Genomic DNA, 23,733 nt, shown 5'->3' with positions numbered 1-23,733 from the left:
GCTCGAATTACGCGCAGCGACGCCTACCCGCCTGACGTCACGTAGTTTTGAACGGCATCCAAACCCGTGTAGGATTGAGTGACTGGCGTATCGTCCAATCAGAGGAGAGTTGTCGAGAAGTGGGCGGGGCGACCGCGCGGAGTGCATTGGAGCAACGGGAGAGAGGCAGGAAGTGAGGTGTGGACATGTCTGCTTGTCTATACATTGTCTGCGTACATATATGTGCGTGTAACGTCCCGTGTGTGTGTGAGTGAGCGGTGTGGTGTGTGCAGGGTGGGCGGCGGGGCTCGGACCTGTGCCCTGTGGCACTGAACTAAGTAGCCCAGGCAGGAGTGTGCCAGGCAGAGGGGGAGGGGCAGGAGATCACTCTGCTACATTGTACAAGTTGATGTTTTGTAACTCTAAGTTTCTTAAAGGGACAGCTCATGATATGGGGGTTGGGGCATAATATCTCCTGGCCCAGAATGCAATATTTTTATAATCACTGGTGTTTAATGGTCAGGTGAAAGCGCGTAAAAAAACCTCAATTCCACCTAGAATCTGATTGCTCGTCTCCTACCTGTACTGAAATGCTGTAAGAATGGCTGTAAGGGTCCTTAAAGGGATTGTTCATCCTTGGCAGACCCATGCTACCTGACCCTCTACTGAAGGGATGCTCAACCTGCGGCCCGCCAGCTGTTGCAAAACTACAACTCCCAGCATGCCTTAATAGCTGGGAATTGTAGTTTTGCAACGGCCGGAGGGCTGCAGGTTGGGCATCCCTGCTTTACTGGGTTCCGGCTCCTTTGTGGGACGTGTAGGGCCGCAAAGGATCAGGTAAGTATGACCCACGCTGCCCCAGGATAGGCCATCAGACTGAACAGTGGGGTCCGACTCCTGCTCATTAGATGTGGCGTCCCTTGGTCACATGGTCCTTGCGAAGCAAAGTCCCAGTGAATGGGATCAAGCTGCAATACCAAGCACGGCCACTATGTAATGTACGGCGCTGTGCTCACTCTGTGAAAACAGTGGATAGGTCTCCACGGTAACGGCTATAGGTGGGCAGTCTGTCCGGGGGCCGCCGGCAGGAACAGAACCTGAATCCAGCCCTGTTTGGAGTGATGTCATACTGTGACACTTCGAGCGCTCTTTCCATTCTGGCTGACATTACCGGGCACCCAGTATGTAAGATTGGGTGGTCCGTTTTAAACCCCCCCCCCTTCCCCTCCCCCACACATACTTGGGCAGTGCGGGTTCATGCTTTGTCTGCCTGCAGTGTTCTGTGACTAACCATTAACCCTCAGACCATGTGAGGAATGAGACTGGAGGAGTCCTATCTACACACGGGTTGGCCTTGTACATCCTGCCTACCGTGTGTCTGGGGCGTGTAGTGCACATTTTTAGCTTTGCACACTTGTCCTAGTTTGCAGGGTACTGTCCCCAGTTTTTTTTTACGACAGAGCGATTCTCACTTCCCTCATGTGGTTAGCAAAGCCTTGCCATCATGAGTTCATTCCATTAGGGAGTCTGGTTTGTAGTTGTATGTGGAGTGGCGCCCCCTAGTGGAGAGAGAAGCCACCCAACGGCTGCGTGGGTAACTGCAATCCTAAAGGCCCGTTCACACCGGTGTATGAACATACGGATCAGTTACAGACTTGTCCTTAATTTGCTCCATTTTGTTCCAGCGCTGTGTTCGGCTTTGTTTTCCTAGTGTACGTTATTTTTGGTTTTCTTGCAGTTTTTCTCATATTGCAGAAATACAGATGATAAGAAAAGATTTTAAAAAAATGTTTTTGTGAGCTATGCATACATAGAATGTGTCGGCAGATAAGAACCATTTGGCCCATCTAGTCTGCCCCGGTCCTGCTCTTCCATGCAACCCATTGAGTTCTATGGGCGAAAAATAGTGCCATCTAACCATCTAAATGTGTTAAGAACATTATATTTTTTTAATAGAAAATCCTGAATAAAATGGATTCAATTAAGCAGGAAATTGTATTAAAAAAAATCCCCAAAAACAAACATTACCCACCTATTGGCTGCTTCGGTGTTGTCCGGGGCTCCAGATAGCGCTTCTATTATAAGCATTGTCAAATGACAGACAATAATAAAAGTGTGAGTACTCGCAGCCACCACTAGGGGGAGCTCACAACATACAGATTCATTGCTTTCTCCAGTGGGAGCTGTATACATCTGTTCCTTTTAGTCTCTTGTGGTGCTTTATTCTATTTAGTCTATAACCTTTGTATTTCACAGGATGGATCAGACTCAGCGCCTTGACTATAATGATGACGAGGAAGAGCCATCGGCTGATAGAGACAGACCGGTGGGCAATCTGCATATGTTTGCTGGCATCCATGGAGGCACACAGGGTGAGCGAGGCGCCTTCATGCGACTTTTATTCAGACCAGAATATTTGTATGTCATTGATTTTGTATTTTTGGTTTATGTTTTTGACAATATTTTAAGATCTCTTTGTCCATTACTTGATATTTCCCTCAGACTTCCCCATCTACCGCGGCCAGAACGTCATTGGCCGTCATGCCAACTGTGATATCACCCTGCCGGCGCAGTCTGTGTCAAAGAAACACGCGGTTCTGGAGGTGAGAGGGGACTGTCACACCATTTGTGACAACAACAGCTTAAACAAGACGCGGCGTGGCAAGACGGCCCTGGCACCGAACGTACACTACGCCCTGTCGGATGGCGACTTTTTGCTGTTTGCCGATGTGGCCTGTCGCTACACTATAGTGAAAGTAGAAGCAGAGGCGACAGAGGTGGAAGATAGTGAGGATGATTCTGTCCTGGTGCCCGCTACCCAGGGAGCTCTGGCGATTGAGAAGACTCCAGGAGCAGCTATACGGAGGATAGCCCGGGGTATTGTGCTGGCTAGAGACTCTGGGGATGAAGAAAATGAGGAGGAGGAGGAGGGACGGACACGGTGGCATGAAGGAGGTACTCACCATACTCGCCATACTATTGCTAAATAGTATTGTCTTGTTATGTACATCTCTCCATACCACTTTTCTTTCTCTTTTTTTTTCTTTCTCTCTTTTCCTTTCCTCCATCCTCCCTCCTCTCTTTTTCTCTCTCTCTCTTTTCCTTTCCTCCATCCTCCCTCCTCCTCTTTTTCTCTCTCATGTATTGTCTCACTTCGGGTTGTAACGATACAAAAATTTAGATTCAATTTCGATACCATAAAAAAAAGTATTTGCGCACATTTTTGATCAAACGTGTGTCAGGCCCATCTACCAATGTTAAGGTGGCTTCTGCAGATGGATACCTAACACTAACAGAACTGCCTCTCCTGGGCCTAACCTAAGCCTACAATGTCCAGGGCGGTGTAGGAACCAGCTACATATATACTCTGCTCAGAAGCCCTGGGCTTCTAAAGGAGGGAGCTACCTTCAATATATACTACAAGAAAATTTAGACTAAGGCTACTTTCACACTAGCGGCAGGACGGATTCGACAGGCTGTTCACCCTGTCGGATCCGTCCTGCCGCTATTTCGTTGTGCGGCTGGACTGCCGCTCCGTCCCCATTGTCTATATGCAGTACTTTTAGTCCGGCGGCCTCTCGCCGCCCCCCGTCCCCATTATAGTCAATGGGGCTATATGCTGCTAGTGTGAAAGTACCCTAACACATCCATAGTACTAGTGCTAGCCTAAATTTTCTTGCAGTGTGTTTGGAGGGTAGCCCCCTCCTTTAGATTGAGCACCTACCCGTCTGCCCAGGGCTTCTGAGCAGAGTATAAATATCGCTGGTTCCTACACTGCCCTGAACATTTTAGGCTTAGGTTAGGCTCAGAAGAGGCAGTTCTGTTAGTGTTAGGTACCCATCTGCAGAAGCCACCTTGACGTTGGTAGATGGGCCCGACACACGTTTGATCAAAAATGTGCACAAAGCTTCAATTTTTTTATGTATAGTAGGTATTGTGCCACTTTAGTCTAGAATAATCCCTAGTTCTATTGTTTGCTGTCTGCATGCTAGCTTTATGGATGTGCACCTGTGACTATGGATGTACTAATCTAGATTTTCTTACACAAAAAAAAAAAAAAAAAAGCCTATCCTATTTTTGGGGGGACAAGGTGACAAAAAAAATGGCGAATCGCGTGTTGCTTATTTCTGTTATGGTATTCACCACATAGGAGATATTTTTTAATATTCTAATATTGTTTGGACTTTTTCGGACGTGTGCTTTGTGCACACAGCAGCTGGGAGCTTACCATGGCAGCCATCTATCATAACAATCCGGGGGCAGTATCATGTGGGTATCAAAAGTTTTATACCTGGTGCAACCCTAGTTTCGCGCTTTCTCTCCACCTCTTTCCCATTCTCTCCATATCTTTCCCTCCATCCCTCTTCATATCTTTTCTTTCTCTTTCTTTCTGTCTCTCACTCTAATAAGCCCTTTGCGAAGAACCCATCAACCACTTTAAAGTCTGTTTTATGAAATAATTTTGTATAATCAATATCAAACATTGTGCTGCATATTATATATATATATATACTTTGTTCCATTACACAGGTAATGCTTCTAGAATGTTTAAAAGAGTTTTCTGAGATTCTAATACTGATGACCTGTCCTCTGGTCAACCTCAGGATAGGTCATCACTATCTGAACGGTGGGGGTCCGACACCCGGGACCCCCACTGATCAGCTGTTTGAGAAGGCACCGGTGCTGAACGTGCCGTCACTAGCGTAGGAGAAGCAGCGAGAAGGCCCTGGTGCTACTTAGAGCGCTGCTGCCTTCTTGAACAGTGTTCGGTGGGGGGTCCCAAGTGTCAGACCCCCACTAATCAGATTCTGATGACCTCTCCAGGGGAAAGGTCATCAGTATTAACATCTTGGAAAACCCCTTTCATGATGAAGGTTCAGCTGGGTGTTACCAGTTTGTGGTGTGTCCATGCACAGTCTGAGGCTACTTTCACACCAGCGGCACGGACCTCCGGCAGGCTGTTCCGTCCTGCCGCTAGTGACCGCGTGCCTCCGGACTGCCGCTCCGTCCCTATTGACTATAATGTGGGCGGAGTGGTGGCAAGGCACGGCAGCGCACGGCGAGAGGCTGCCGGAATAAAACTACGACATGTCCGACATTTATTCCGGCAGCCTCTTGCTGTGCGCTGCCGTGCCTCGTCGGAACTCCACCCCCGCCCCCGTTATAGTCAATGGGGACGGAGGCAGTCCGGAGGCACACGGTCACTAGCGGCAGGACGGATCCGACAGGCTGTTCACCGGAACAGTTTTTCCACCAGGAATTCAATTATAAGTAGAAGACCTGTCAGGAGAGGTGCCAGGTCCTCTTTAAGGGTGGGGCGACACTGGTCGTGGCCAGCTTCACTGAGTAGTGGTGATCTCCTAGAAATGAATGGGGTCACTGTGCCCATCTCAAGTAATCCAACACTGCTGTGTAACCATACCGTAAAGGGGTTATACAGGAAATGGTGGTCCGAGTCCTGGCACCGCTGCCGATCATCTGCTTTAGAGAGTTGCGGAATCCCAGCATCTTGCCACGCACAGCGCCTGCTGTACATTGTGTAGTGTCTGTGTTTGATATTGCAGCTCAGTCCCATTCACTTCTATGGGGCTGACCCGCAACTAGCCCACGTGACCAATGAACATCTTATATTGGTGACCTATGCTGAGGATAGGTCATCAATATTATTTACTGGATAACCCCTTTAATTTTAACCCCTTATCCCAGTAATCCTGAATATGTATGCTACAGCGTGCCAACATAATATTGTCTGTTAGATGCCAGATTAAAGAATTGAGCCAGGCCGGGAACAAATACATGGAGAGTGATGCATCAGGGATGGGTAGGACAATGCTGGGGAGATGCACTGTGTGTATGGACCTGTGTACAGATCTAATGGCCACCTACCTCTCTGTTACTGTTACCTGCGTTCTGTCCATCCGCCCGTGCAAGGAAGACACAGATTGCCTCTCCTGCACCTCTTGGGATACATCAATACTTGTACTCCGCTGCAGGGAATTGTAGACATATGAATGCCTGTTACTTGTAGTGCTTTTAGCCTAAATGAACATAGAGATGAAAACTTTGTATTCTGCTTAAATAACTGCAGGTTCTGGATCCGTCAGGGATGGTCACAAAACATCGGCTTCAGGAACCACTTTCCCACCTGATGCAGACACCATTGTGCCTGAAAGGTAAGATTTGACACTCCAACAATAAAGCAGAACCAGCGGCTTTGGGTGTAGTTGGATGACGGCAGCCTTCCCTTTCTCTGATCCTACTTTTCGTGTAATTATCATTTGGCTATGCACATATCAGAGTTGGATATTATCGGCCGTTTATGATGCTATGCTGCATTTACATAGGTTTCAAGAATTCTCACAAACTCAGCTCTGCTACATCTGTCAGCATAATTATTTTGACATTCAGCAACGGTGTTCCGGCTTCCCATTGAAATTAATGGGAGGCTGTTTTGAAGCGTATTTGGAGCTGATTTTGAAGCAGAAATGCTCCAAAATCAGCGCTAAAAAACTCTGTGTGAACTGACCCTAACAGGGTAGAGCCATTTGTGGACCGTAGGAATACAGCTTACGTTTTTTTGCTTTGTTTGCAAGGAATAACAGGGCTCCAGATGGCGTCCAAAATGGTCTCCAATAACTGACCTGTTAATACAAATACAGGAGGCAGGTGCCGGAATCAAATAGCCGGCACCCGACCTCTATGACAGGGAGCTGCGATCAGCGGCAGTTAACCCTTCAGGTGCGGTACCTGAGGGGTTAACTGCCGCTGATCGCAGCTCCCTGTCATAGAGGTCGGGTGCCGACTATTTGATTCCGGCACCTGCCTCCTGTATTTGTATTAACAGGTCAGTTATCTTCATTGGTGGCGCAGTGACCCCCATCTTTCTTTTTCATTTATACTTAATATTTTCACACAGTAAATTGAAAAAAACTGCAGCGCTCACCTGCGCGCGCGCACACAGTAATTTTTTATTTATTTTTGACTAACTATTAGCTCTCTTAGGGGCTAGAACCCTTGTCCTATTCACCCTGATGGAGCTCTATTAGGGTGAATAGGACTTTACACTCTCCCTGCTGCCCTGTGCTTTGTGCACACAGCAGCAGGGAGCTGACTATGGCAGCCAGGGCATCAGTAGCGTCCTGGCTGCCATGGTAACCGATTGGCACCCCAGGATTACACTGCTGGGGCTCCGATCAGAAGCTGCCACTGCACCATCAATGAGGAGGGGAGAGGGGACCCTGTGGCCACTGCCATCAATGACTAATACTGGGGGGGCGCACTGCGCCACCAATGTTTTTAATACTGGGGTTGGGGGGGGGGGGCGGGGGGCGAACTGCACCACCAATGTTTTTAATACTGGGGTTGAATATAACTCGCCCACTAATTCAAATACAGGAGGCGGGTGCTGGCTGCAGAATCATATAGCCGCACCCGACTTCTATGAGCGGTAGCTGCGATCCATGGCAGTTAACACCTCAGGTGCGGCGGGCGTTGACTGCCGCGGATCGCAGTTACTTGCCATAGAGGTCGGGTGCGGCTATATGATTCTGCAGCCAGCTCCCGCCTCCTGTTGAATTTCAATGAATGAGTGAGTTAACATCATTGGTGGCGCAGTGGCCACAGCCCCTCCTCTTCCTCTCTTCTCTCATTGGTGGCAGCAGCAGTGGCACAGGGGGAGGGAGACACTGCTTCCTTTTCCCCTGTGCTGCTGAGGGTACACGGATCTATGTTCGCAATTCGTTATCGGCAAGGTTAGATGCCGATACCGCTAACTTTGAAAATCCTGAATATCGGACGATAATATCTGTAAAACCAATAATCAGTCGATCCCTAGATAGAATGTGTCCTATTCTTGACTGCAAAATGAGGACCAGTGACCCATTGAAGTCAATGGGTCCGCAAAAAATGCAGATGCAACACGAACGGTATCTGTAATTGGCGGACCACAAAGTACATATGGTTGTGTGCATGAGGCCTAATGGGAAGTTTTCAGTATATAGGGGAACATGGAAAATAAGATATAATGATGCTACTCATATTTTCTTTCATAGTGATGAGGAAACTGATACATCCACGTCAGAGATGCGTCTTCCTTCACTAAGTCTGCGATGTGATAGCGATACAGACACATCAAGAAGAAGCTCTTTTGTACCTTCTTCACAGAGCATCTCCACGCCCTTACCTAAGTCCAAACATGATGGAAGGACAGCAGTAGACAAGGAAGAAATGATACCCAGGAAACCAGAAGATGGCGAAATAAAGACAAGTTCAGCAGTTGAGGAAAACCAAGAAGAACAAAAGGCGTCCACGTCTGGGGGTAGCGTGTCTCAGCCTGAAGTAGGGATTGTAAGTACAGTAGACAGTGAGAGGATGCTCCAACACAAGGCATTAAAGGAACCGTGCTCTGAAAATAAGCCAGCAAGTAGTCCATGTGTTGAAGTAGATAACGTGGCATTGACCCGAAGTGAGAATGTTCAGGAGACCCCAAGTGAACTTAAACCCAACGTTGATGTGAAAGTAGATCATGTGAGCTTAGACATTGCAGCAAATATTCAAGAAGACACAACAACTTCTGGATCAGATGTAAATACAGCAGAGACATCTGAAATCCAAACCAACAAGAGCAAAGAGGAAGGCGATAGTAGATCCTCAGGATCACGTGAAGCCGCTTTCCACATGGACAGTGACACTGATGTTGATGAAGATGAAGCAGAATCTGATTTGGAGAAGTCCAAGTCACTTCAAGTTGCATATATTGAGAAATCTGAGAAGAATGCAAGTGTACCTGTGACTTGCAGAAAGGAAGGAGACTCGGACAGCGATACTGATGTTGAGGATGATCAGAATGTTACAAAGTCTAAGAGTGATAGTGACGAAGCAAAGAAAACAATGGGCGAGCCCAGTAAAACCGAAGGGACCCCTGGACTCAGTTTAGACAGTGATACCGATGATGATGATGATGATGATGATGATGATGATGATGATGATGATGATGATGATGATGATGATGCAGATGAACCCAAGCCACTTGGGAACAAAGCTGATCAGGACTCCAGAAGTAACACTGACGAGAAGAAAGAAGGATTCCACATGGACAGTGACACAGATGTAGAAGAAGAGGTTTTCACTGCTGAAGTGAAGGAAGCTAAACCTGAACCCCTTAAGACAAGTGCAAAGGAAACAAAGGGTGTATTGAACCTGGACAGTGACACAGACGTGGATGAAGAGGACAATGTCTCCAGTAGACACATGACACATGGACTGCAAGACTCCTCTACAGCAAGCACAAATGTCCAAGAGGCCACAGGTGTGGAGAGCGACACTGATGTTGATGAAGATGAGCAGATATCTGAAGGAGCAAAGGACAATACTGATGTAGTGAAAGCCAAAGAGGCAGCTGCATTACACGTGGACAGTGATACAGATGATGATAATGATGATCGATTACCGGTTGTACCACCTTTGGAGATAGTACGAGCACCTGAAGTTAGCTCTGACAGTGCTGTGAAGGACACAGAAACTGCTAAAGAGCCTGCTGACCTGCACTTGGATAGTGACACAGATGTGGAAGAAAGTGATGCACGGGCAGAAGAAGACGAGATGGACACCACTGGCGCTCAGGACGAGATGGACACCACTGGCGCTCAGGACGAGATGGACACCACTGGCGCTCAGGAGGAAGCAGATCAGAAATCCTCAGTATCTTCAGTCAATGAAATTGCTGCAGTATCTGGATCATCTGCTGAAGAAACTAAGAACATTCCTACAGAAGTCAGCATGGATGAGGACGAGACTCAGAAATCTGACTCTGAAAGTAAGCTTCTCATCTTGTCTGTAAACCATTGGATGCAATATTTTAGAGTTGCGGAAGGGTGGATGTGTATGCTGCCTCTGCCAGCTAGCTGAGTAGCTCAAGGGAATCTGTCATCTGACGTTCTCCACATCAGACAGAGCCCACAGCAGTGTTGATTCACAGAGCTGGAAGGGCTTTCCTCACTTCCGAGCTTACAAATGTAGCTCTGGTTGGCTGGCAGCAGCAGTGTACAGGGCACTACACGTGGCAGAGAGCGCCACTAGTTCACAGACTAAATATATACCTGTGAAAGGGTAAACCCCGCTGATGAAAGCTGCTGCCAGATTCTTCTTATCTCCCTGAGAACAAAAGAATCCGTCACAATGAAATATGCAGCCAGGAGGTCACCATACACATGAGATGGCCAGCAGGTCCCGCCGAACAGCAGCAGGTTTGCCTGACATTAAAGAGCATCTGTCAGGAGTTTTATACCCATGACACTGGCTGACCTGTTGCATGTGCACTTGGCATCTGTGTTGGTCTCATGTTCATACGTGGCCGCATTGCTGAGAAAAATGATATATGATAATATATGATATTTAATATATGCAAATGAGCCTCTAGGTGCAAGGGGGGAGTTGATGTTACTCCTAGATTCTCTGCTCTCTCTGCAGCGGCTGCGCCCTCTGCATTTTGACAGGGCCAGGAAGTGTAAGCGTGATCACACCTGTTCCTGTCAATTTAAAGTGAGAGGATGTGGAAATTGCAGAGAGAGCAGAGCCTCTAGGTGTAATGGTAACGCCTCCGTTGCACCTAGAGGCTCATTTGCATATATTATAATGTAATTTTTCTCAGCAATGCGGGCTTATATGAACATGGGACCAACACAGATGCCTTCAGCTGCCAAGCGCACATGTAACAGGTCAGCCAGTGTCATAGGTACAAAACTGCTGACAGATGCCCTTTTAATATGTATGGCCAGCTTATGATTTAATGTGAGATCTTTACATTTCTTTATTTTAACAGGCGCTGACTTGGAAATGATGCCCACACAGTGCTACCTGGAACCAGAAGCAGAGTCAGAATTACCAGGTACGAGATCCTGTTAAAGGTTATGTCCACCAATTCATAATAAAAAAACAGTTATCATTGTAATCAGCAGGTTCAACCCTGCCAGGCAGCTTGCCTGGCTCAATAGGATTGCTCTGGCTGACAGGCGCTCTTTAAAGGGTTATTACCATTTTATGAGGTGGTGGCATATATTTAGGATGTGGTGTTGCTTTATGATTGATCTGTGTGGCCCCTCTGATCTTGAAAATGAAGGGGCTGCTGAGCTGATTTACCGCTCCGTCCTCTTCAGCGCTTTTCCTGCTCCTGGCCATTCATTTCAAATGGTCAGCGGCAGTTCCCTGCACAGTGGGTGGCATGAGCGCCACCATGTGGTGAAAAGCAGTAACAGGAATGCAGTGCTACACGGACTTTGCAGCCTCTTTGAATTCTTAGGCTCATTATAGGTTCCATTTATAAGACGGGGAAACTCCTTGAAGCATTTTACTGACTTGTTAGTTTCCTGCTGAGGAGCCTCCTGTTGATAGTAAGATACATCTGTCCTCTTGTGATCTGCTTTTTCAGATGAGGAGGAGGAAGAGGCTACACAAGCATATATATTCAGTTCCACGTGGGCAGAGCCCAATCCATTCAAATGTAAGTCTCTTGTTTCCTGGTAAATTCAGATATATACAACCGTTAAAACTGAAAAACTTGTATAAAGAGGACCGGCACTCGCTGAAGTAGAATAATTCTTATATTTATTGGTCACATACAGAAGGTAAGTGACGCGTTTCGGCTACTATGAGCCTTTTTCAAAAAATGTTTTAGCTCATAGTAGCCGAAACACGTCACTTGCCTTCTGTATGTGACCATTAAATATAAGAATTATTCTACTTCAGTGAGTGCCTGTCCTCTTTATACAAGTACGTGAGGTTTTTACCCTGGACGCGCGCACCAGCATCTCTGATACACGGAGTGCCGACTGTGTCTTCTTTAAAAAACTGTAGAATTTTTAATATTTTTTTTTTACATCCCAACCCCTGCAGTGCCCTCAGTATACATAAGCTTCCCATAGTTTCCCCTGGATAACAAACGTCCCCCTTGGTGCTCCCCGGCACGACTAACGGTCCCCCTTGGTGCTCCCCGGCACGACTAACGGTCCCCCTTGGTGCTCCCCGGCACGACTAACACAAAAAAAACCACTTCCGGGAACACTTGCTCCTCACTGTAGGCAGCAGGACCTGAAGCTTTCAGTGTGATCATGTGATGTCACAACACTGACATTAGGTCCTTATACTTGCAGTAAGGAGCGAGTGTCCTCTCGCATGCAAGTGGTGATTTTTTTTTTTTTACCTTTTGGTTTTTTATATTACAGTTTGGTAATTTGTATATTTTGCCTCTAGAGCGCCCTCTGCTGTCGTGGTTGATATGATTTTTTTTTATTTTTTTTTTACTTTCTTGATATGCAGGTCCTGCTGATCCGATAGGCGTGCTGCAGATTTCATCAGTGACCTGTAAGTACATTTAAGGTTTATGTTCACACTTGAATTTGCATCGTGGTGTACGATGGTCCCGTTGATGACGGATTTCGTTGTAGTGTCTGTCGGATTCGATGCGCTCGCGGCGCTTTTCTGGCCCTGCAGATCTGATGGATTTTGTGACAGAACCTCTAATGCAAATCTGTCCAATAAGTGGGATTTCTGAAAAAGAAATCTGCTAATACGGTGAAACCAGTAAAGACCACTCCTGATCTAGACCACATCATCTTGTGAGATTTCAGTTCCATTTTTCTCGTATATTGGCCACTTTTTAATTTCTTTTATTTTTCATAAATTGGGTATCCATAGGCGTTATTTATGCATGCTATAATTCCTTTCTAGGATGCTGGCCCAGCTTTGTGATCAGCCACAAGTATAGAATTGTATGGAGGGCAGGGGGTCTCCGCTGTGTTAGCCATAGTTACCTAGTGAATGGCTGCCTGAAGATGCCAGCAAAAGGGGCTAGGGGTACAGGTGACATGTTAGATTGCCTCCAGTATGGCAGACCCTAAACCTAGAGAACTGCGCTTCTGGACTGGCAGCTGCATTCTAACACAGTGTGCCCTCTGCTGGTCGTCTGTGCTACTACAGGCAGTAGTGTGCTTGACAAAAACTGAATGGACACACAAAGAAAAGCAGCAAAATTAGAATACTATATATGCTGCTATAGTGTGTTTTTATTTTATGTTTTTTGTGAAACCATGTCAGATTTACTAATGCTGTCTGGGATTTAGATTTAGTGGCTGATGCTTTGGTGCATCTCTGGACTGTCTATCTAGTTACACCACTGTTAGTTGGCTTACTTTGCACCATAATTGTGAGGCACAATTTAGGCGCATTGAGCTTTGCTTCTTTCTGGCAGGCCATGCCCCTTTCCTATAAAATGGGTTCTGTAGCTGAGACGTATCTGATCAGTTGGGGTCGGTCTGACACCCAGGACCCTCGCCGATCAGCTGTTTGAGAAGGCAGAGGCGCTGGCAGTATCGCTGTGGCCTTCTTGCTGTTCCCCTCATGCACCCCTGACATCACGACTAGTATCAATGGCCTGGGCATGGCTAAGGACCGTCGGCGCGCCCAGGCCATTGATACCAGTGCCATCACTGGGCCCGCGCTGCTGCCTTCTTAAACAACTAATCGGCTGGGGTCCCGGGTGTTGGACCACCACGGATCAGATGCTGATGATCTATCGAAAGGATAGATCATCAGTAAGAAAAAAGCTACAGAACCCCTTTAAGCCAGACCCCTCGTCAAACATACAAAAAAGTTCATTTTCAGGATGCATTGTATATGTCTCTACTATTATTAACGTAGATTTTGCTTGATGTAGACATTATTTTTATCTTTAGCAGTGAATACATCTGAGGAGGAAATCGACGAGAATGCATTGGCTGAAACTCAGTCTTTTTGCACTGAAGCAGAACTAGTAGGGCCCAGTGTCCAAGAGACTCCCGAACTTGTCGAAAGAAGCTTAGATGAATCAATGCAGTCTACAACTAGTGAAAAAGAATCTGGAAAACAAGTCCAGCAGTTGTCTCATCAGACCATGTCCCCGGATGCTACACAACCAGTCTCCCAGTGCTTGTCCTCAATGCAGTCTGAAGAAACTGGTACATGGATGCACCTTAAAAGAGAGGTCCCAGCTTCAGTTTGGATAAGAGGCATCCAGCAGGGAGGAGACTCTACAGATCTGGAAGGAGGCAGTGATGCAACCCAAGCTGAAGATCAATCCCTAAATCTGGAGCTTGAAGCCACACAGATATATGGTGTAGAAAGTCCATCTGAACAGAAACCTCTAGCGCACACAGAAATCCAACTAGTGCCCGCTGCAGGTGAAGATAAGGAAACGCCAACAGTGCCTGCAGCAGGTGAGGATAAGGAGACCCCAACAGTGCCTGCTGCAGGTGAGGATAAGGAGACCCCAAGAGTGCCTGCTGCAGGTGAGGATAAGGAGACCCCAACAGTGCCTGCTGCAGGTGAGGATAAGGAGACCCCAACAGAGCCTGCTGCAGGTGAGGATAAGGAGACCCCAACAGTGCCTGCTGCAGGTGAGGATAAGGAGACCCCAACAGTGCCTGCTGCAGGTGAAGATAAGGAGACCCCAACAGTGCATGCTGCAGGTGAGGATAAGGAGACCCCAACAGTGCATGCTGCAGGTGAGGATAAGGAGACCCCAACAGTGCCTGCTGCAGGTGAGGATAAGGAGACCCCAACAGTGCCTGCTGCAGGTGAGGATAAGGAGACCCCAACAGTGCCTGCTGCAGGTGAGGATAAGGAGACCCCAACAGTGCCTGCTGCAGGTGAGGATGAGGAGACCCCAACAGTGCCTGCTGCAGGTGAGGATGAGGAGACCCCAACAGTGCCTGCTGCAGGTGAAGATAGGGAGACCCCAACAGTGCCTGCTGCAGGGGAAGATAAGGAGACCCCAACAGTGCCTGCTGCAGGTGAAGATAAGGAGACCCCAACAGTGCCTGCTGCAGGTGAAGATGAGAAGACCCCAACAGTGCCTGCTGCAGGTGAAGATAAGGAGACCCCAACAGTGCCTGCTGCAGGTGACTATAAGGAGACCCCAACAGTGCCTGCTGCAGGTGACTATAAGGAGACCCCAACAGTGCCTGCTGCAGGTGAAGATAAGGAGACCCCAACAGTGCCTGCTGCAGGTGAAGATAAGGAGACCCCAACAGCTGCCCGCAGCAAATGATGCTGAAACTCCAACAATGCCTTCATCAAATAAAGATAAGGAAACCCCAACAGTACCCACTGCGGATAAAGATTATAAGGAACCCAATGTTCCAGCAGAGACGACAGAGCAGCCATTGAGTGAGGATATACAGGCCAGAGATAATGATGCCACTCAGGCTTACAGTCTCGATGTCCCAGGTTCGGGCAGTGGTACACAAGCTTGTGTTTTGTCTGATGAAACCACAGGTGATGCCACTCAGGCTACCAACGTGTATACAGTTGCCACAGAAGATGACAACGCACAGGTGGCAGGTCCAAGTGTTCCAAATGCAGAGGAAGTAGTCCCCGGAGAAGTCTACTGAAAGCAAAAAGAAGCTGCCTTTAAGGAAAGGTTAGTGTCCATCATGGAACTAAAGTACTGAGCAGTTCCAGGAGATTTTAGGGGAGCCAAAAATTGTAATTTATCCACTAGCTCATGACTTTTTCGGAGTCTGTCCTAATGTATTGATAAATGACTTAAATTGTACTTCCAGTACCTTCCAACGTCTTATGGATATGCACCTCAGTACGTAAACTCGGAGTGCAGAGCATAGTTTGCTAGCTTCATTGGCTTCACACTCATTTCAGTATGGGGCTAGGTTAGAAGACTTTAATTGCTGTTGCCCTTTACTTCCTCCCTGCTGATGTCAGTTGCAGCAGCAGACTGTGAGCTTAAAAAAGATATGACTAAAGTAACTTGAATATCTCACCCAAACAGGTGATTACAAGCTGTGTGTCTGTAGAGTGACCTTTATAGGTAATAGAGTACTGTGATTACAGCAGCCTCTGTACTGATTTGAGCAGTACATAGAAGTGTACTCACAAGGGGGGGAGTGCCATGTGAGCTAGAAAGCCTGTAGAAATATTGACTGTAACAGGGCGGCAGCTTCGCTTTATTTGTAACATGGCAGACATTGCTAACTTCCTTTTGGTGAAGTAGGAGGGAGATGCCTGCAGCCCAGTGAACCGAGGTTTGCTGTTCCTCATAAGTATATAAGCGCACTGTGAAGTTTAATGACTCTCTTAAACTACTGAAGTGTAAATCATTATATTTAATTGTACTTTATCACATGGGAGGAGTGACTCAAGTGCAAGTGGCTGTTGCACAATATAGCTGTAGCTGCGGGATGCTCCTTAATATTGATAGATGTGTAGTGACATGTCAGGTTTACTATTTTATATTAGTTCCTCTTACTTGCTGTAGGAGGAACATGTCATGTGAAGACATATGTCACCTGCAGACTGCTTGGAATAACAACCCCCATTTCAAGTGTAATTTTTTGTATCAGGCCTCAAACTATACATTTACTGTTCACATCTTATAAAGAACCCTTTTAGCAGAGTTGTATTGTTTGATGTGTCACAGGTCTAAGTAGAAGTAAGAAAAAAGTGGAATCTGCAAAGAATGTGCCGGTGAGTAAATTCTAATCCTTCACAATAACCAATTTATCTTTGGTGACTTCTCGGTTTCATTGCTTTTAACCTATCAGGATTATAAGATATTATGGATTATTATGTAACTTGTAAAGATAACGACTTTTCAGAAGAATTCCCAATATGATACTTTTTAGAGCCGTGGGTTCTGTCTGCCTGGTCTTCTGCTTCAGTTGTGAAGTTCTACATTATATTAAAGTTTGGTGCTTCATACAAGTGCCAGATTATCAGACATTATACTTTCCATTTATACATCCGATACATGTAGCTCTTGTCATTATAACCTTCTATGCCTTTGTTTAGCAGACTTCATCAGAAATTGAAGAGTGTCCAGGCAAAGATCCTGCTGGTCCCGGATCTCTAAAGGAGGAACCAGGTGAAAAGGGTGCAGGAGAGCCACAAATATCTGAACCTGGGATCCAAGAAGTGCAAGTAGAGAGAGGATTGAGAAGAGGAGGGAGGAGAATTGCAGAATCACAGACCAAGACTACAGTGAAGGAAGAAATTCATGTTGCAACAACTTCTCGAAAGACAACCAGTAAAACCTCTGAGGATGACCCATCGGCATCAGGAATTAATGAGAAGCGTGGCAGGAGGCAAGTTTCTAGGAAGACTGCCGTAAAAGTGGTCGATGAAGTTTACAAAGAAGAAATAAGCAGTCCAGTTCCAACACTGAGGAGGCTAAGGAAGGTTCTGCCCCAGAAATCCTACCGATAAATTCACCTGAGGAAATTGAAAGCCTGAATGCAGAAGATCACCAAAAAGGTAACACAGCAGAGCAGACATCCAAGGAGTCAAGTGATCAGTCTTCTTTGGAGAACAAGGATATTTTAAGCACTGAGGCTTTTACATCTTCGGCAGTTATTGAAAGTAATAACCCTATGGAGTCAAATGATAATTCTGCTGATAAGGAGTCTGATTCACGTGACACCAATGTGAATGAGAAGCCAGGAAGAAACAAAAGACGAGTGGCTACAAGGCTAAAGAGTGACGATGCAGATAAAACAGAGTTCACTGATAATCTAGAGAAAGAAAAAGATGAAAGTAGAGGACGACGTAATGTGAGGACAACTAGGAAGACCGATACAAGCAAGCAAAGCTCTGAATCGCCACAGTCACAGCAGATAACACAAGAACAAAGTCAAGGAAGAAAAGCAACTCGGAAATCTCGCACTAAGCCTTCAGAACCACAGTCGGACAAAGTTGAGGACACCACGATCAGCGTAACAGATGAAAACAAGAAGGTTGAAGAAATCTGTCCAGCAGACTCAGTTTCTGGGAATGAAAAACCAAGAAGAACACGGAGGAGTTTGAAGGAAGAAATTGAAGAAGAATCTGAAAACCTACAAGACAGGGACAAGAAGGGGAAAAACGTGAGGCGTGAAAGTGTTAAAGATGCTGAACCAAGAACTAAAGACAAAGAACAAGAAAATCTTGAGGATTTGGCAGCAAGTAATAAAATATCCAGAAGAACGAGAAATAATCCTAAGGGGGAAACCACAAAGCCAGAACAAGTGAAAGAAGAAAATGAAGTAGTAAAAAAATCTAGGAGGACACAGAAGAATCTGAAGGAAGAACAGAAAACTGAAGATAATACTGAAACCCAGGGTACATCCAGCAGTGAAACGCAAACATCAAGAAGAACTAGAAAAGAAAATCGAGAAGAAGACAGTGTGGTAAAAGAAGAAACCGTAAAAGAAACCACCCCCAGAAGAACAAGGAGACACTCAAAGGAAGACTCAATTAAATTAGAAGAAGACCAAACTAAAAGGTCTAGGAGGACTAGGAAGGACTCTAAGGAAGAGGCAAAGACTGAAGAACCGGTTGAGGAGAGTGTCCTAGAGGAAAACAAAGAAGAAACCGTTGGAAGAAAGACTAATCGAAAAACTAGAAAAAATGTAAAAGATGATGAGAAAACAATTCTGCATGAAGAGTCAAAGCAGACTGAGGATAATTCTAAGTCTGAAAGATCGTCAAGAACACGAGCAAAGGCATCTGATGAAAATCGAGAGTTGCATGAAGAAGGTGTGAACAAGGGAGTGGAGGAGAGTCAAAAACTGTCCCCACACGAGGAGAAATTAAAGCCTGCAGTTGGGAGAGGCAGACGAGCTGCTAAAAAAGAAGATACACCTGAGGTTTCTACTCCAGTTGCTTCAAGAAAGCGAGGGCAAGCAGCAAAGGCAGAAGTAGAAATAAAGAGGAAAAAATCAGATGAGGCAGAAGAACAAGAAGAGTTAGAGGTGGTAGAAACTCCAAAAAGAGGGAGGCCAAGAAAGCTGGTTACACCAACGGAAAGCCCGCGGGCTGGAAAGGTAAGTTGGTCCTAAACATGGGAGCTGGGACACTGATTATGATAAAGAAATGGTTATAACATATTATACACATCACATTATTTATTTTACTCACGTATATAGCAGTGACATATTGACTTGCACAGTGGAGCTCACAATCTATGTTCCCTATCAGTATGCCTTTGGAGTGTGGAAGAAAACCCCATGTAAACACAGGGAGAACATAGTGCTGCAAGGCACCAGTGCTAACTAGAGATGAGCGAAGCGGGCTTCAGATGCTACATCCGAAGCCGCTTTGCTAAACAATTTGTTATAATACTGTACGGAGATTCATCTTCGTACAGTATTAGAATGTATGGGCTCATCACCAATATGTAGTATATCCAAGTGCCAGAGCATAGTGGGAAGTAATATCTGTTGTGGTATCTTACTTTCCAGGAAATCTCCACACCTGATCCATCCCCATCTCGAAGCACCCGACAAAGGCCAAGTTTAGCTTTAAGTAACCCACCAGAGGCCATAACTCCCCGACGTACTAACAGAATGTCCACTTCAGCCACCAGTCCTTACGTTGCTCAGTCGGGATCTGCTCCTAAGGTACGCTTGACTCGTATCTGGCCAAGATCTTCGTCTTATGCTTCACAGTATTTTTTTTTCTTTATAATGAATAATTACTTTCCTTCTCCACAGATTCTGTTCACTGGAGTGGTGGATACAGCAGGCGAGGAGACAATCCGCTCTCTGGGTGGTGAGATCGCAGAATCTGTATTTGACTGTACCCACCTGGTAACTGACCGGGTCAGAAGAACAGTGAAGTTTCTTTGTGCCCTTGCGAGAGGCATCCCTATCGTCACTCTGGACTGGATAGATAAGGTACAAATGTGTTACTATTTTAGGGTGCATTCACATGACCGTATGTGTTTTGCATCCTTTTTATTTTTCGGACCCGTTGTAACAATGCCTATTCCTGTCCGCAAAATGGACAAGAATAGGACACATTCTTTTTTTTTTGTGCTGTCAGAATTTTTTACGGACCCATTGCAATGAATGGGACCTCAAACTTTTTTTCTTCTCTTTCTAAATTAACCCTTGATTTAAATATTTTTCCACCATATTTTCTAAGGGTGTGCATTCTTGTACAGAACTTTAATCTTGAGTTTATCTTCCCAGTGTAAGAAGAGCGGATGCTTCTTGTCCCCAACTGGATTTCTTGTAAATGATAAAGAACAAGAGAAAAACTTCAACTTTACTTTGTCAGAATCTCTGCAGAAAGCGAAGAGGCGTCCACTCTTAGAGGTACACAGCCTCCGTTATTTTTCAGCTCTTACACAGGCAGCCATAAGTATCCTTGCATGGAGCGATCATTTTTGGAGTATAGGGGACTCACAAGGTTGCTTACCTGTGCAAAAATTGAGGTTTTTTTTGGTGCAAAAGCAGCAATAAGTTCTGTGCTACAGCAGCGTATGTGTCCACGCCCTGGTTGGAAGAAAACAAGTTAGGCACCAAAAGATTGAGGAACAAGAACCAATCACTAATGTATTGTGATTGTCCATATTCTCTCCTTTTCGGACTTGATTCATTTTTCCATTGTATTATACACTGCTTGTTTCCAGGGGGTTATGACCACTCTGCAATCCAGCAGCGGTGGACGTGCTTGCACACTATAGGAAAAGGCGCTGTGTTCCCAGCCACCAGAGCGATCAGCACTTTTTGCTATATTGTGCAAGTACAGGCAATATGGACAATTGCAATACATTAGTAAGGACCTTGTAGTAACTTTTTCTACATGATAAATGCCACTTGCTGAAGTGAGACAACCCCTTTAAGAGATGTTCCAGGCAGAGGGTTTAGCCAATTGTAGAGCTCCAAAAAGGTTTTTGGGTTTAGACCAAATAGCTACTACTTTCTGCTTCAATGGATTTATCATTGTAGGGCTATGAGATTCATGTAACTGCAAATGTCAAACCGGAACCTGACCACATGAAGGATATCATCCGCTGCAGTGGAGCAACCTTCCTCCCTAAAATGCCTCGCTCATTCAAGGTAAAGGAGGACACAAACACCATGAGTTTGAATATCGAGTCTTCAGACCATGTAATGATGTTAATATTCTGTCCATGTTTTCGTAGGACAAATGTGTTGTTGTGTCCTGTCCTGAAGATGCTGCTCGTTGCAAGTCAGTCCCAGCATCGGTTCTGATCACATCGGCAGAATTTATCCTCAGTGGGATCTTGCGACAAGAAGTAAACCCAACCGCGTATCTGCTAAACCCTGCGGTGCAGGACTCCGGACCCCCTCCGGCTAAGCGGAGGCGCTGAGTCCGTGTACATAATGCCCTTTATTACGTAATATTCGTTATTTTGTAGCAACTTTTTTCTAATTCGCATTGAAGATGTTGGAGAGGCTTTTACAGGGTCATGACCAATTTCCTTATGAAGGCTTAAAGAAGGAAGTCTGTTGTATTCTGCAGGACTGTGGACCCCCGAGTACTCACATAACACGTAGAAGCACCTTCTCCAAGATCCACGTGACAAGTTCAGGAGCTAAATCCACACACAATCAATCTGTTCAGCCGTAGACCATGAGCTTTGTGATGTCCTTATAAAATAATTTTTGGAAAAGATAGAAAAAAAGTGGAGCAGCATTTGAAATCTTAATGGGGAAGATTGGTGAAATATATATATTTTTTTTTTACATTTTCAGCCCATTCTAGTCTTTATATTAAAACTCTGATCCCACTGATAAACTCTTTTAAAGGAACAAAATTGATAGTGAGGTGGGGGGTCATTGTATTCCTGTCATGCTACGCCTCCTCAGCCCTGCATTAGGTATCGTACAGGGCGCACATTTTACCTGGAGTGTTTGGTTGCACAGTCTTTAGGATTTGGCTGTCTTCTGATTCCTCCTCATAATTTAATAGGGTCACTGCCCAGTTTGGTCACAGAGATTTGAAGGGGTTGTCCAGTAATGCCAAACTGTTAACTAATCCCTGCACTGCAGCCTATGGAGCAGGAGACCATGTACGGGAGGAGGCAAACAAGAAGATGGACATATGGGGCGCGCAGAACTGGAGCGACGTTGAATCTATCCGTAGCGGAGGCAGGCTGCGGGCATCAGGACAGCCTCTTTAAAGGTCATGTACACCTTTACAACACTTTCTTTTTTTGTGCCTCTGAAATGAAAAATGATGCAGCTTTGCAGTTTTGTACAATTTTGTTTCTGCAGCTCCTGTGCAGACTGTGTGTTTCCACGGTAACAGACAACAAAGAACCCTGCCTAGTCTAATCCGGCAGCCCTCTTTCCTTCCATTTGACCCCTGCTTTATGTTGACCTACCTTTGGCAGGTTATTAAGAAGCAGGGGACAGTTAGAAGGGAGTATTACTGCAGAATCTGACTGCGCAGTATGTTTGTCGTCTGTTACCACGGAAACGGCTCTGCATAGGTGCTGTAAAAATTTAAAAAAAATGACAAGCTTTGGCAAAGTTGCTTCCTTTTTTATATTCTATGCACTGAAAAAATATACGAACATTGGTTGTGAAGGTGCATATAGCCTTGAATTGCTGCATTCAGAACAAGCCGATGTTTCATACACCCCTGTGCATCCATTATTGCAGTGCATTGTTCTTGATAAGTCAGATGCAGTGTAATGCATGGTCTGTAATGGGATACGGGTACAAGCCGAGCTGCCCATGTAGGAGTGCAGGCATCGATGATTATAGCCATTGTCATATGAAGATCTATGAGCTATGCAGTGGCCACTTTTAGATTTCTCTAATCATCTCGAGGTGGTTCCATTGTCGGATCGTAAGGCCCAGAAACTCCTTACTGGAAAGTGAAAGGTGACTCAAACAGATGGCGACTCAAACTGGTCACGTCGTCCTGAAGAAGACGCTCTGCACGTTCTGGACTGTTAATTTATATAACTGTAGATATCTTGTGTCCCGACCCTGTACTGGCACCATTACCCCCTGGCACATTGCGCAGGGTGAGCTCTCCGCCTGTATATAGTGCGCAGCATTTCTGTACATAATAAACATGCTATTTTTTATTCTGGTTTCCTATTTTCCTTTGTCTGATGAGAGTTAGAATCCATGGTTCAATATCTAAATAAAGTCCACAAAAAGCAATCTGTTTTAGCAAGCCATATGACCAGCTCAAGAGCTGTGATCTCCAGCCTGAGGCTTGCCCTATCATGGGCTATAAAAAAATACTCGTACAGGGCAGCTAAATCGCCCCAAAGACTGGTTATATACATAGACATTTTTTGGCATTTTTTTTCTGCACCTTTTGCGCCATTTCCCCCCCACATTTGTGTGTCTCTAGATGTTACTTTAAAGGGGTTGTTCACCCCTTTGAACCTTCTCTAAACCCCCCCCCCCCCCCCAAACATGGTAATTATATTGAAACCCTGTCACTTGGTTCTGGTTCTATCGCTGCCCTGCCAGCTCTGCAGATCCTGGGTCCCGCGACGTCAACATTTGGTTTGACATCGGTCATGTGACAGATGCAGCCAAGGGCTAGCTGCTACCCGCATAAAAATGTACAATAAATAATCTTTAAACCAAAGGTAAAAATCTATGTGTTTTTTTTTTTACATCCTCTTGTAAAGGCTATGTACACCTTCGGGGATTTTTTTTTTTTGCAATTGGCCTTTATTAACAAAATTATTGAGCCGTTCTGTCACAAATGGGTTAACTGTTTCTAGTTGTGTGAATGGTACTTTCACTTTATGTCATCTAATATCCCTTATCTCTAAATTACTAAAAGATCATAACCACTTTATTTAAGCCACATTTTTATCAGCAAGATAAGAATTGAGCTATAATGAGTGGATATAAGGAGTCCGTCAGCTCCCTTGCCTGAAGGAGCAGAGTGAAAAATCAGATCCTGCTACGAGATAAACTCAAAGCTGTACAGGGAAAGTGGCTC

General features: G+C 45.6%; 1 protein-coding gene across 1 annotated transcript; it reads left to right on the top strand.

The window, feature by feature from the left end:
• The first annotated feature begins 163 nt into the window (after positions 1–163).
• Positions 164–22,852, top strand: MDC1 (mediator of DNA damage checkpoint 1). Its single transcript, XM_044306389.1, has 17 exons — positions 164–222; positions 2,236–2,351; positions 2,482–2,934; positions 6,068–6,152; positions 8,031–9,793; positions 10,799–10,864; positions 11,405–11,476; positions 12,292–12,336; positions 13,707–15,050; positions 16,445–16,491; positions 16,816–17,108; positions 17,147–18,824; positions 19,242–19,400; positions 19,494–19,676; positions 19,974–20,099; positions 20,736–20,846; positions 20,933–22,852. Coding segments are annotated over exons 1-17 (6,732 nt in total). The 5' UTR covers positions 164–220; the 3' UTR covers positions 21,122–22,852.
• Positions 22,853–23,733: the final 881 nt, after the last annotated feature.

The sequence above is a fragment of the Bufo gargarizans genome, chromosome 9 (assembly GCF_014858855.1).
Source record: "Bufo gargarizans isolate SCDJY-AF-19 chromosome 9, ASM1485885v1, whole genome shotgun sequence".
In the NCBI taxonomy this organism is placed as follows: Eukaryota; Metazoa; Chordata; class Amphibia; order Anura; family Bufonidae; genus Bufo; species Bufo gargarizans.
This window is presented reverse-complemented; position numbering and strand designations above follow the sequence as displayed.

Bases quoted from the DNA above. Each gene is read 5' to 3' on its own strand.
- MDC1 (XM_044306389.1), top strand. The intron at 16,492-16,815 runs GTGAGTAAATTC...GCCTTTGTTTAG, and splicing joins AATCTGCAAAGAATGTGCCG to CAGACTTCATCAGAAATTGA. The intron at 18,825-19,241 runs GTAAGTTGGTCC...CTTACTTTCCAG, and splicing joins AAAGCCCGCGGGCTGGAAAG to GAAATCTCCACACCTGATCC.